This window comes from Bos indicus, chromosome 11 (assembly GCF_029378745.1).
Source record: "Bos indicus isolate NIAB-ARS_2022 breed Sahiwal x Tharparkar chromosome 11, NIAB-ARS_B.indTharparkar_mat_pri_1.0, whole genome shotgun sequence".
Lineage (NCBI taxonomy): Eukaryota > Metazoa > Chordata > Mammalia > Artiodactyla > Bovidae > Bos > Bos indicus.
Genome location: NC_091770.1, coordinates 7,115,218 through 7,128,856, shown reverse-complemented (window position 1 = coordinate 7,128,856; position 13,639 = coordinate 7,115,218). Strand labels below are relative to the sequence as shown.

The window sequence follows — 13,639 nt, the reverse complement described above, 5'->3', positions numbered from 1 at the left end:
TCTTTCCCTAGTTCCTGTTCCCTTTTTGGCTTAACACTGCCCTCCCCCCACCCGCTACTCACCAGTGCGAGACACCTGTCCCCTGGGAGGCCTTGTGTTTGCTGTCTGGTCTGCCCAGATGTGCCCTCTTCAGAAACTACTCTGGTCTCCTGCTGCTTCTAGAAACCCTTCAAGACACACTTGTTGGGTGCACCTTTCACCTTAACCATACCCTTTGCTTTCCAAAGGCAGTGAAGTTGAACAAATCAGGTTTTCTGCATGAGCGAGTGGTCATAAGTTTATGTCTTAACCTCCCATGTCATGGACTTGAGTTTTAGAGGATTTTCTGGCACTGATCAAGAGGGTGGTTCTAATGATTGGGACATCAGACTCTGTGGCTGCTAGGGGATAGACTGCTTTAGGAAGTCAGGTCTTTTCCGTAGACATGAGGCCACGCTTTGGGAAGTTCTGGAGCAGTGGTCCCCAATATTTCGGCACCAGGGGCAGGTTGCATAGAAGACAGTTTCTCCATGGACCAGGGTCGGGGGAGGGGGTGGTTTTGAGATGATTCAAAAACACTACATTTATTGTGCACTTTAGCTCTATCATTATTACATCAGCTCCTCCTCAGATCATCAGGCGTTAGATTCTGGAGGTTGGGGACCCCTGCTCTAGACCTCAGATTCAAACCCATGCTTCTATAATGTACGTAAGGAGCTATTACCATAAAAAAACAAACTCTGGCATCAGATTCAGAGAAGTCATTCTTACCTGGTACCAGGTCACCTCTGGACTTTGTGCATCACTTTGGTGGCTGAGACCTGGGCAGTAAATGGAGCTCACACTACCAAGAAGAAGGTGTTGCTTATGTGAGACAGAACTCTCACAGGACATATTTGTTTGGGGCTTAACTTCCAAGATCATCCGGACACAGCAGGCATTCTCTTGGGGGCTCCTAGGGAAATTAATAAAGTCCCATGAACACAGAAGGTCAATCCAGTCAGTCCTAAGGGAAATCAACCCTGAATATTCATTGGGAGGACTGATGCTGAAGCTGAAGCTCCAATACTGTGACCACCTGATGGGAAGAGCTGACTCATTGGAAAAAAGACCCTGATGCCGGGAAAGATTGAAGGCAGGAGGAGAAGGGGGAAGACAGTGGATGAGATGGTTAGATGGCATCACCGACTCAATGGACATAAATTTGAGGAAACTCTGGGAGATAGTGAAGGACAGGGAAGCCTGGCGTGCTGCAGTCCATGGGGTCACAAAGAGTCGGACACGATTTAGCGACTGAACAACAACATGAACACAGCCGCTATATTCAGATAGTAAAGGACGTGGAGATGTTTGCAGAGAGAAATGCACTTGAGACATTACCTCATCCTAGGTCTACAAATATATAACCCGGCATGATTTATCCCCGTGCTCAGAAAATGAAGGTTGCTCTTCTCCTGGATGACCTGAGGAGCATTCTGAGTGATTTCTACTGCTGGGTCTCCATTCTGAGGCTGTAGGTACCACTGGACATCAGATAGGTTCTTACTGCCACTACAGGGCAGGTATTCAGAAGCTCGGGTGGGTGAGAGTTGACTTCCGTGGTAGAAGTGGGATTTCTGTGGCTCTGGCAAATCACAAAACAAGACAAACTCCTCTCCACACCTTGCAGAGTATGTTCTAAGTGGCTTTTCAGTGATGCAATCTGGAAACCACAATAAGCAAAACAACCCAGAAACACATTAGAAGGTGAAACTCTATAGCGCTGGTGCATATACACTATAAAGAATAAAATAGATATAGAGCGGGAAACAGTTGCACAGCCCAGGAAGCTCAGCTCGGTGCTCTGTGATGACCTAGAGGGGTGGGGTGGGAGGTAGGAGGGAAGTCCAAGAGGGAGGGGATATGTGTGTACATATGGCTGATTTGCGGTGTTGTAAAGCAGAAACGCACACAATATTGTAAAGCAATTACATTCCAATAAAAAAAAAAGCAACTCTGTCTTTAAACAGTGACTGGAAAATTGCCTATTCTGTTAAATAAATATTGAAAGTTGTAATTTAAAAAAAAGAATACACTCTAACTTATATTTCCAAAGAGTATATGGTTTCACAAAGAATTAAGCTCCCATGGGTCTTTCTTCTTATTATTTCCCATTTTGTGAGGAAAAGAAGTTCAGGTCTAATTCCCTTCCACTGGTCTTCAGCATCACTAATAGTAATGGAGGTTTCCTGTTAGAGATGGCCAACCCACCTGTAATTCCTCTTCAGTTGCATCCGCTGAACACTCAGAGAGGGTAACTGGGCTCCCCATCAATGCTTGGGATCAACTCAAAGCTGTTCAGCCCAATCATGTCTCCCCAAACACGTCACCCCCATTTTAACCGCAGAAAGGAAGTGCTCTGTATAATTATATCATTTTCTCATGTATTACAGAATATCTGTCACTTTTAACTTGGAACATAAGACTCACAGGGTCAGCAGGAAAAGTGAAAACCCCCTACCTGGAGTATTCAATCCTCTAATTCTCCCTCGTGCGACAAGCCAAAGAAGTATCCAGCCCAAAGAGAGCCTCATTCTCCCTGGGTCCCTGTCATCGCCTCAGGACATTGGTTCTGTGGTCAGAGTAGAGGACATTGCCCCTCAGAGCTCCACCCTGAGAATCCTCTTCATTTCTGTAAATCAAGAAATGGGAAATGAAGAAATTGGAACCAGCGATCAAAACGCAAGTCACACAGGAAGCTTTGAAAGGGCAGGTCCTACCCAAGAGCCCTCACATGCCTGCACTCAAGTGGTGTTTTCAGCGGTGTGTGGCAGTCCTGCGTATGTCACTTCTTACTCAACTGAAGGCGGAAGGGCATCTCCGACTCTGGGTCCTGCTTGAATTTATACTCTGTACAGTGTGTTCTTTTGATGCTATTTCTCCCTGGAATACTTTTTTTTTTTCTTTTCTTAAGTTTCTCACCAAATATGTATATTTTCAGGCTTCTCTGGTGGCTCAGACAGTAAAGAATCTGCCTGCCATGCAGGAGACCTGGGTTTGATCCCTGGGTCGAGAAGATCCCCTGGAGAAGGCAATGGCAACCCACTCCAGTACTCGTGCCTGGAGAATCCCATGGACAGAGGAGCCTAGCAGGTTACAGTCCATGGAGTTGCAGAGTCAGACACGACTGAGCGACTTTGACTTCACTTCTAATCACATATATTTTCATGAGCAGCTTAGAAAGAGTTAAGAGAAAGTTTTCCTGAAAAGATGACCCAAGTTGAGTGAAGATGCCAGATTCTTGTTAGGGAAGCTAGGCCTGTAGCTCATGTGTATAAATGAGAATGTCTGTGCTTTGCTGGTTTGTAATAGATGCTAGAGAACAGAGGATGTTTGACTTGTGCCCCAAGTGAAACAGGGAGCATTGTTGCTGGGTGGCATTTCTAAGGATTCTCTGAAGTCTGAAAGGGAAAGAAGGTCACCCAGGGTAGAATGTCAGACCCTGGACTGTGTTCACGGTGGTTTTGTCCATCTTGTTGATAGAGTGGCTGTTGGACGCTTCAAACCATTTGAAAGAGAGGAGAGATGAGGTTGCTGGGTGCATACCCGGGTCCATTCAGGTTGTTGTTCAGTCGCTCAGTCATGTCCAACTCTTTGTGACCCCATGGTTTGTGAGGTAGTTTGAACGTTCTTCGAAGACATTGCCCTTCTTTGGGATTGGAATGAAAACTGGTGTTTTTCAGTCCTGTGGCCACTGCTGAGTTTTCCAAATTTGCTGGCATGTTAAGCGCAGCACTCAAACAGCATCATCTTTTAGGATTTGACATAGCTCAGCTGAAATTCCATCATTCCACTAGCTTTGTTTGTAGTGATGCTTCCTAAGGACCACTTGACTTCACACTCCAGGATGTCTGGCTCTAAGTGAGTAATCACACCATCGTGGTTATCCTGGTCATTAAGGCCTATTTGGCACAGGTCTTCCGTGTATTCTTGCCATTCAGATTGCCATAACAGAAAACCAAAGACCGGGTGATATACCCAAGAGAAACATCTTTCTCAAAATTCTGGGGTCTGGAAAGTCCAAGATCGAGGCACCAGCAGGATCACCTTCTGTGAGGCCTCTTTTCCTGGTTCATAAGTGACACCTTCTCAGCGTTCTCATATGGCCGAAGGGGCTACCCATGTCAGGGAAACAGAACACAGAGACCACCCTGACCTGAAGCACAGAGGAAGTTTGGAGGAAAGACTCAGTATTGACGGTAAAAGCCACAGAGAAGCTGGGCACAAGCAGTACTGGACAGCTTCTGTGCGGCTTGGCCATGGCCCATCAGACCCGCAAGTGTGGAGGGCCTAGGGTGACCGGGACGAGGGAGTCAGAAAGAAAGGTGGGGAGTGGGGCAAGCCACACCCTCCCCAGGCTACCCTGTGCACAGGAGACAGGACAAGGAAATGTCTCCTCCTGTGCTGACTTCATTCCACCTTGGAGGAGAAGGAGTGGGAGGGGGAGCAGGCCAAATGCAAGTGAGGGTGAGGAGAGAGAGCATGCACCAACTTCTCTGAGGAGGCAGGAAGAGGCAAACCCAGAAAACCACAGAGACATTATCTTGGATGGAGGTGAACAGGGTCATATACAGTGGGAGGTCCCTCCAGATCCGTTTGCCCAGGTGGGACCCGAAGTCAGGATGTTTCCACCCGGCAGCTGATCCGCTGAGAGGAGGGCGTGTTCAGAGAAGAAACGGCTTCACAAGATGGTGGAAGACCTAGGGGGCCAGGGACGGGGACCAGAGTCACCGCCTCACTTTTCCCCAGTGGTAACAATGTGGGGGTGAGAGGTGGCTCTTCTTATCTTCTTACCAAGATTGTAATCAAGGAATAGGGCAGGATAAGTAACTGCCTTTCAAGATGCAGTCTGCCTCCCACCTCTGTTTGCCTTTCCTTTGCCCACAAAGCCACTGAAGGGACAATATCTCCATCTCCAGTCACTGCCTGGAAATAAGTCCTAGAAGCATCTGCCTAGACAACAGGCCTGAGAATGTAACTTCTGTGCTGATAACCTCACCAGACCTCCATCCATGAGATAAAGAGTCCATTCCAAAGCATCAGACGCCAAACCCTGTATGACCTAATATGGCTCCCTCATGACTTATCTTGTGCTTCGTCCCCAGAGAGACCTCCACTGACCACTTGCAGCATGATCAAGTGGTCTACCTCCCTCCCTCTTCCCCACTGCCCCAGCCAGCAGCCATCTCTCTTTTTACTTGCGTGTTGGATTGCTTTGTCTTAGCACTCATTATTGTCTGAAAAACATCTTGTTTTAGAGACTTTCCCCCTAACTAGAATCAAAGCTCCATGCTGGCAGGAACTGAGCCTGTCTCGCAGGCTGCACAGCCTAGGACAAATCTTCGTGCATAAATCATAATCAATTCTATTGTCCAAATAAATGCAGAAGAATTCAGGAGCCAAAACAAATCGATATCGACACTTAACTTGCTGTGTGACTCTAGCTAAGACACTTAGCCTCCTTCTGCATTTCGGGATTTTTTATTTGCAAAATAAACTATTTGGACTGTAATAGCTGTTCTTTCACCTTAGAGCTAGGGGACTCAAACTTCTGGGGATTTGGCTGGGAAACATCCTTTTTTTTTTTAAAGCTCCCTGACTGGGGAAATCATGAGACTCTATGATTTCTAAGATTATCTCAGCTCTAACATTCCATGGTTCCATGATTGAATGACCAATGACCAATCATAGAAAATCGGCTACCACGACACCTGTAAGTCTCCAGTCCTCAGAAATTCCCATCCAAATCTTGAGTGGACAGATGTTCTGTCCATGACAAGCTCACTTGCTGGCATAGGACCTCAGGCTGCCTGGGACTGTCCCTAGGCTATGCCTTTGTCTCTGGGATTGCGTTTCTCAAATGATCTCCATTATGAGAATCACCCAGAATGCTTGTTACAAATTCAGATGTCTGAGCTCTTCAAACCATATTAAATCAGATTCTCAAAGAGAAGAACATTGGGCTCTATATTATAAACAAGTGTCAGGGGACTTCCCTGGTGGTAAAGTGGACAGGAATCCACCTGTCAATGCAGGGGACAGGGTTTCTATCCCTGGTCTGGGAAGATCCTACATGCTGTGGAGCAACTAAGCTTGTGTGCTACAATTACTGAGCCCACGAGCCTAGAGCCTATGCTGGCAACAAGAGAAGCCACCACAGTGAGAAGCCTGTGCACCGCGATGAAGAGGAGCCGCTGCTCATCGCAACTAGAGAAAAGCCTGCGTGAAACAGTGAAGACCCAGTGCAACCAAAAATAAATAAACGAAAAAACAAACAAGTGTCAGGGACGTCACCGTGACCCAGACAGCGTCCCGGGGCAGTCCTGCTCAAGGGCAAGAATAGAGCCTGGGGAGGTGGGTCTGTGCAAGGGCATGGCAGTTATTGCCAGCACTGCCGTGAACTGAAGGTGAGAGCTGGTCCATTCTGGAAACCCCATCCGTGTGGGATAACTCAATGGGTTTTGTTTGTCAACATCTACCTTTTTGAGATCTTTTAGTTTCTATGAGATGCCTTCCATTCCACCATCACCAAAACACTTCCAAGAATCATAAGGAATTATCCAAGATGCCTTTATCAAACATTTATCATGCACTGAGCAACTTAACCAAACCAGGCTGCAAGTCTGTTCATAAAACAGGAGTAAAACAATAGCCAGGGAGCTCTGAATCTAATGGGGTCCTGACCTTTTACATACTTTCTGCTCACACTTGGGAAGGTGGCTGTTGTCTTTCTGGTTTTACTGATGGACAACCAAGGCTCACATTGCTTGAAGAGTGGACCCCACTATTAATGATAATTGCACATCTTAGAAATATTAGAAGAGCAATTTGTGTCCATATGAAGAGGGTCTCAGAGACTCTAATTTTCCTATCACCATATGTCATCATCTCAGAGGAGCAGATGAGAGGGGGCTTCCCTGGTTGTCCAGTGGCTAAGACTGTATGCTCCCAATACAGAAGGCCTGGGTTCCATTCCTAGTCAGGGAACCAGATCCCACATGCCTCAACTAAGTAGGAGTCTGTATGCCACACTAGGAATCCTGCAAGCTGCCACTAAGACCTGGCACAGCCAAATAAATAAAATTTTTAAGTGGAAATGAGAGTCACAGGGTGACTTCAAGTATCTGAATGGTCTCTTCTCCAAAACAGCTTCCATACCTGCTTTCCATATTTCCTTTGTCAGAGGTTGACGATCCCTCCCCTCTGCCCAATCAGTTGGTCAAGACTACGCTTTCAATATCTTTGGTTGATGATGAACTATTCTTTTGCTGATCCAGGCTTTTGGTGGGAGAATAAGAAGAGGAAAGGCAGGCATCAACAAAGAATCTGAAACTCAAGTAGGGGAATCCCACCGTCAAAGACAATTTCCCGCGGGATCATCGGTGACTATACACAGAGAACACAGGTACATGTAGACATCTGATCTGGTGTAATAGCAACCATTTAATTCAACTACTATAATTATGGTTCTCACATAATCCATGGTAGCTTTATATACCATTGTCTAGGAATTACAGAAGGTCAAGAGTATAGCTGGATCCAGTGGCTAAGACGCTGAGCTCCCAAAGCAGGGGGCCTGGGATTCAATCCCACAGGCCAATCCCTGGCATTGATCTAGGCTAGGGAACTAGATCCCACATGCTGCAACTAAAGATCTCATTCATGTGCCACAACTAGAACCTGGTGCAGCCAAACAAATAATTTATTTTAAAGAGTGTAGCTCACACTCTCAGAGATCTTAAGGTGGTCAAGTCAAGACAAGCATTGAAATTCAGCAACCACCTTAAATCCCTCTACTCTCCAGCTTTCCCACAACATACTTGAAGCTTTATAGAAAGGCTTATTTGGTAACCACAAGTTTTTTAAAAACGTGAAGCCTCCATATATAGAGAGGTATAAAATTTGCTAGTTCAATACCACACCTATCAGTATAAAATAGTTTAGGAAAAGGAACTGCATTAGCAACCCATCCTGAAAATGTTTCAAGTTCTTTTCTCAACTTATATTTGCTGGTTAGGAAATCTAGTGGAAAAAAATGTACTTCTAGTGAAAAATATGTCTTACCTGTACTTCCTGTCCTTAAGCCACTGAAAAGGAGGAAGGAACTTCAAGGCTTTATTTCAGTGACTGCCGGCTTTTCTGTCTGATGAAGAAATGTGAGCATATCCATTTTGAAAGAGGAATACAGTATGTCATCCTGCCCAGAGAGATACATTTAACTCACATAAGTTTAGAAATAATAAGCTAAAACTGGAGAGAAAAAAAAAGGAAAATCTTTTACTAAAGGAAAATGACCATTGACATTGTCAAATTCATGATCATAAAGAGAAAAATCAAATGAACTGCCTCTATCAGTAGAAGGAAATGACCGAAAGATGAAGCATCTAAAATTCTCTCCAGACCAACCTCCTTGACTAGATGAGGTTTGCGGTTAGGTTTAGTTGAAAGAGTGAGTAAGCCTACTTCCTTTACAGGAATTTCCTGTACAGATTATTAGCATTCAACTCAATTTCTCAACTGTGGGTTTTGGGTTTTTCTATTTTGTTTTGTAAAACTCCCCAAAATGTAGCCTTTATGATATAATCTAAAGCTTCTCTTGTGATTAACTTTTTTAATTCTGCAAAAGAAAAAAAAAACTCTATCAACATTTATTTGAAACAATAATTTATTTATATAGACATGGAAATGAATTTAAAGTCTAAAATCACCAAGGTTTTTTGGTGCCTATTTTTATTAAGGAAAGATTCAAAATATAACATATAATTAAGAACAGCCCGTGTGGCGTGTGCTCAGTTGCTCAGTTGTGTCCGACTCTTGGTGATCCAATGGTCTGTGGCCCACCAGTCTCTTCTGTCCGTGGGGTTTCCCAGGCAAGTATACTGGAGTGGTTTCCTACTCCAGGGGATCTTCCCGACCTAGCGACCAAATTTGCGTCTCCTTCATCTCTTACGTTGGTAGGCGGATTATTTAACCACTGAGCCACCTGGGAAATCCCAATTAAGAATATTACTGTTCCTTTCATAGAACAAATAAAATCACTTAATAAGAACCTGAGGACTCTCTGAGAGCACCCTGGTCAGAAAGAGTTTTGATTAAGCTTCTTGGTTAAGCCTAGAAACCATCCTTCCTCAAGATAAGGCTGATTCATTGAGCATCTGAATGCTCCAGGGCTTTTTCTACATTTATCTAGAGGATGATGTAAAATGCAAAAGAAGACTACATTCACTTTGGGATGAAGGTGAAATAAGTGTTTACCTGAGATGGAGGAGAAAAAAGGGAGTGAGTTATTATAACTAGGAATGAACCCCAAAACATATCCGTCCCAGGTCACAAATCTGCCTAGAATTCCAAGAGAAAATGAGGTTTCTTCCAGGCCTGTTTCCAGACAGGTCACAGGGAACAGATGAACAATATTGCAGGCATGTGAGGCTCCAGGCTCACAGCGTCATGAGGGAGCAACACAGCAGGAAGAATAAAGACCTGGGAAGAGATGTGTCTAGATTGGAAGGGAAAGGCCAAACATAAGGGTTGTCTATGGCCTGTACTCAATACCTGTTGAATTGAACTAGATTCAAGTGAGTTGCAATGTGGGAGCTGGTTTTGTGAAGCTTCAGAGATCCTGATGCAGACCTAGGAGTTGAGTCTAAAGTGATTCAGGGAGGTGATTAATAAAGTGAGTTTGACAGCTCAAATCGAGAATGAAGAGAGCTTGACAGGAGAGGCAATCTTATCTACACCCCTTGAGGAGGAACTAAAGGTCCTTGACTTAGTTTTATGGCTGAACTGTTAGCATTTCATTTTGTTTTATTGCTATCCTTTGTTTTTGCACTTTCTCACTTTGATTATATTTGCTCTTTGGAACTCAAGGAAGCCTAGGCAGCTAAAGCTCTTCTACAGACAAGAGTGGGGGACTCGGGGTTCTGTCCCTGGGGATGCCTCCAGGGGTCCCCTCAGTTTCACATTCCCTGAAGAATTTAGCCCCCAACTTACTGTTATGCTCACCAGAACAATGCAACAACGCAAAACGGCTGTCTGGGGAGGCCTTACAAATCACTGTGAAAAGAAGAGAAGCGACAAGCAAGGGAGAAATGGAAAGATAAAAGCATCTGAATGCAGAGTTCCAAAGAATAGCAAGGAGAGATAAGAAAGCCTTCCTCAGCGATCAATGCAAAGAAACAGAGGAAAACAACAGACTGGGAAAGACTAGAGATCTCTTCAAGAAAATTAGAGATACCAAGGGAACATTTCATGCAAAGATGGGCTCGATAAAGGACAGAAATGGTATGGACCTAACAGAAGCAGAAGATATTAAGAAAAGGTGGCAAGAATACACAGAAGAACTGTACAAAAAAGATCTTCACGACCCAGATAATCATGATGGTGTGATCACTCACCTAGAGCCAAACATCCTGGAATGTGAAGTCAAGTGGGCCTTAGAAAGTATCACTACGAACAAAGCTAGTGGAGGTGATGGAATTTCAAATCCTGGAAGATGATGCTGTGAAAGTGCTGCACTCAACATGCCAGCAATTTGGAAAACTCAGCAGTGGCCACAGGACTGGAAAAGGGCAGTTTTCATTCCAATCCCAAAGAAAGGCAATGCCAAAGTATGCTCAAACTACCACACAATTGCACTCATCTCACACACTAGTAAAGTAATGCTCACAATTCTCCAAGCCAGGCTTCAGCAATATGTGAACTGTGAACTTCCAGATGTTCAAGCTGGTTTTAGAAAAGGCAAAGGAACCAGAGATCAAATTGCCAACATCCGCTGGATCATGGGGAAAGCAAGAGAGTTCCAGAAAAGCATCTATTTCTGCTTTATTGGCTATGCCAAAGCCTTTGAGTGTGTGGATCACAATAAACTGTGGAAAATTCTGAAAGAGATGGGAATACCAGACCACCTGACCTGCCTCTTGAGAAACCTATATGCAGGTCAGGAAGCAACAGTTAGAACTGGACATGGAACCACAGACTGGTTCCAAATAGGAAAAGGAGTACATCAAGGCTGTATATTGTCACCCTATTTATTTAACTTCTATGCAGAGTACATCATGAGGAACGCTGGGCTGGAAGAAGCACAAGCTGGAATCAAGATTGCCGGGAGAAATATCAATAACCTCAGATATGCAGATGACACCACCCTTATGGCAGAAAGTGAAGAGGAACTAAAAAGCCTCTTGATGAAAGTGAAAGTGGAGAGTGAAAAAGTTGGCTTAAAGCTCAACATTCAGAAAACGAAGATCATGGCATCTGGTCCCATCACTTCATGGGAAATAGATGGGGAAACAGTGGAAACACTGTCAGACTTTATTTTTCTGGGCTCCAAAATCACTGCAGATGGTGACTGCAGCCATGAAATTAAAAGATGCTTACTCCTTGGAAGAAAAGTTATGACCAACCTAGATAGCATATTCAAAAGCAGAGACGTTACTTTGCCAACAAAAGTCCGTCTAGTCAAGGCTATGGTTTTTCCAGTGGTCATGTATGGATGTGAAAGTTGGACTGTGAAGAAAGCTGAGAGCCGAAGAATTGATGCTTCTGAACTGTGGTGTTGAAGAAGACTCTTGAGAGTCCCTTGGACTGCAAGGAGATCCAATCAGTTCATTCTAAAGGAGATCAGTCCTGGGTGTTCTTTGGAAGGACTGATGCTAAAGCTGAAACTCCAATACGTTGGCCACCTCATGCGAAGGGTTGACTCATTGGAAAAGACCCTGATGCTGGCAGGGATTAGGGACAGGAGGAGAAGGGGATGACAGAGGATGAAATGGCTGGATGGCATCACTGACTCCATGGATGTGAGTCTGAGTGAACTCCGGGAGTTGGTGATGGACAGGGAGGTCTGGCATGCTGTGATTCATGGGGTCACAAAGTGACTGAACTGAAGTGAACTTTCATATTCACTTAGATGATCCAAGGAACACCCTGATCTCTCAGTTCTTCGACTTCCTTTCTTCTAAGTGTCTTGTCCTTGACACCAACCTCAGGCATTTATTCCTACACCTGCTGTTACTAGCAATTGACAAGCCTCTGTAATTTCCATGTCAAGCACCCTCTACCCTGACAGTCTCCTCCTATCAGCTTATTCCCTGAAACACTCCAATTTGGATTCATTTGTGACATCATGTGGTCACAGATGAATCTTTGTTGATCTTACCAATTATGATACCTGCCATTTCTGCATTTTTCAACTTAAATTTTATCATCATTCAGCATTATCAGTCACTTGCCTATACCCTTATTCACTTGACACTCTATTTTGTTGCATTAGCGTGAAAAATACTAACTCTACCCCCTAGTTAAACATATACCACCGAATATGGCTGGAGAAAAGACACAGGCGTGCTGACTGGTCTCAGTAAGATACGGGAGACTATAACCGCCATTGCAGGAGATTCAGAAGACACAGGTTCAACTCCTGGGTAGGAAAGACCCTCTGGAGGAGGAAATGGCAGCCCAGTATTCTTGCCTGGGAAATCCTATGACAGAGGAACTTGGCAGGCTACAGTCCATGGGGTCACAAAGAGTTGGACATGACTGAGGGACTGAGCATGCACACATTCACACATGAAAACAAGGAGGGAATCTCACAAAACCAAGTGAAGTTTCAGAAGAAAAGAGAGGTGGCTACTGTGGGCTATAGCAGAGCAGTCAAGAGGGAGTGAAGAGTTTCCATTAGAGTCGGGGATCCAGAGCCTGCAGAGTGTGAGAAACGCTGCAGCAAATGGATCAGGGATTAATGAGTAAGCCAGGCATAGCCTGCCTTTCTAAGAACGTTGACTTTGGACAAAGTTGTAGATATAATCTGATGGCTTCCTAACAATGAAAGTTGTGCTTTAACCCCCAAACCCACCACTACCACAAACACATTTTCCCTCCCTTTCTGCCTCCAAATAATATACCATAATTTTAGTTAAATGAATATTTACAACATTGTGACCAGGTAAATACTATGTGTGGCTGAGCCATATAATGCTATATAATGTTTTTCATTGAAAAAGACCCTGATACTGGGAAAGACTGAAGACATAAGAAGGGGGCAGCAGAGGATGTGATGGTTAGATAGCATCATTGACTTAGTGGACATGAATTTGAGCAAACTCTGGGAGATAGTGAAGGATACGGGAGGCTGATGTGCTGCAGTCCTTGGGGTCAAAAAGAGTCAGACACAACTTAGTGACTAACACTTAACACTTTGGAAGATATCCTTGGAAGATTAGCCTTCAGTTCAGTTCAGTCGCTCAGTCGTGTCCAACTCTTCGACCCCATGAATCACAGCACATCAGGCCTCCTTGTCCATCACCAACTCCTGGAGTTCACTCAAACTCATGTCCATTGAGTTGGTGATGCCATCCAGCCATCTCATCCTCTGCTGTCCCCTTCTTCTCTTGCCCCCAGTGCCTCCCAGCATCAGGGTCTTTTCCAATGAGTCAACTCTTCGCATGAGGTGGCCAAAGTACTAGAGTTTCAGCTTCAGCATCATTCCCTCCAAAGAAATCCCAGGGCTGATCTCCTTCAGAATGGACTGGTTGGATCTCCTGCAGTCCAAGGGACTCTCAAGAGTCTTCTCCAACACCACACTTTAAAAGCATCAATTCTTGGGTGCTCAGCTTTCTTCACA

General features: G+C 44.6%; 1 protein-coding gene across 1 annotated transcript in view; it reads right to left on the bottom strand.

The window, feature by feature from the left end:
* The window catches only part of IL18RAP (interleukin 18 receptor accessory protein), a 30,470-nt gene extending 22,067 nt beyond the window's left edge, over window positions 1–8,403 (bottom strand). Inside the window, exons 1-4 of the mRNA XM_019969838.2 lie at window positions 8,083–8,403; window positions 2,480–2,650; window positions 1,360–1,681; window positions 751–934 (exon numbers count right to left, since the gene is read on the bottom strand). Coding sequence (XP_019825397.2) covers window positions 751–934; window positions 1,360–1,681; window positions 2,480–2,552 — 579 coding nt within the window. The 5' untranslated portion in view covers window positions 2,553–2,650; window positions 8,083–8,403. The remainder of the gene's footprint in view (window positions 1–750; window positions 935–1,359; window positions 1,682–2,479; window positions 2,651–8,082) is intronic.
* Window positions 8,404–13,639: the final 5,236 nt, after the last annotated feature.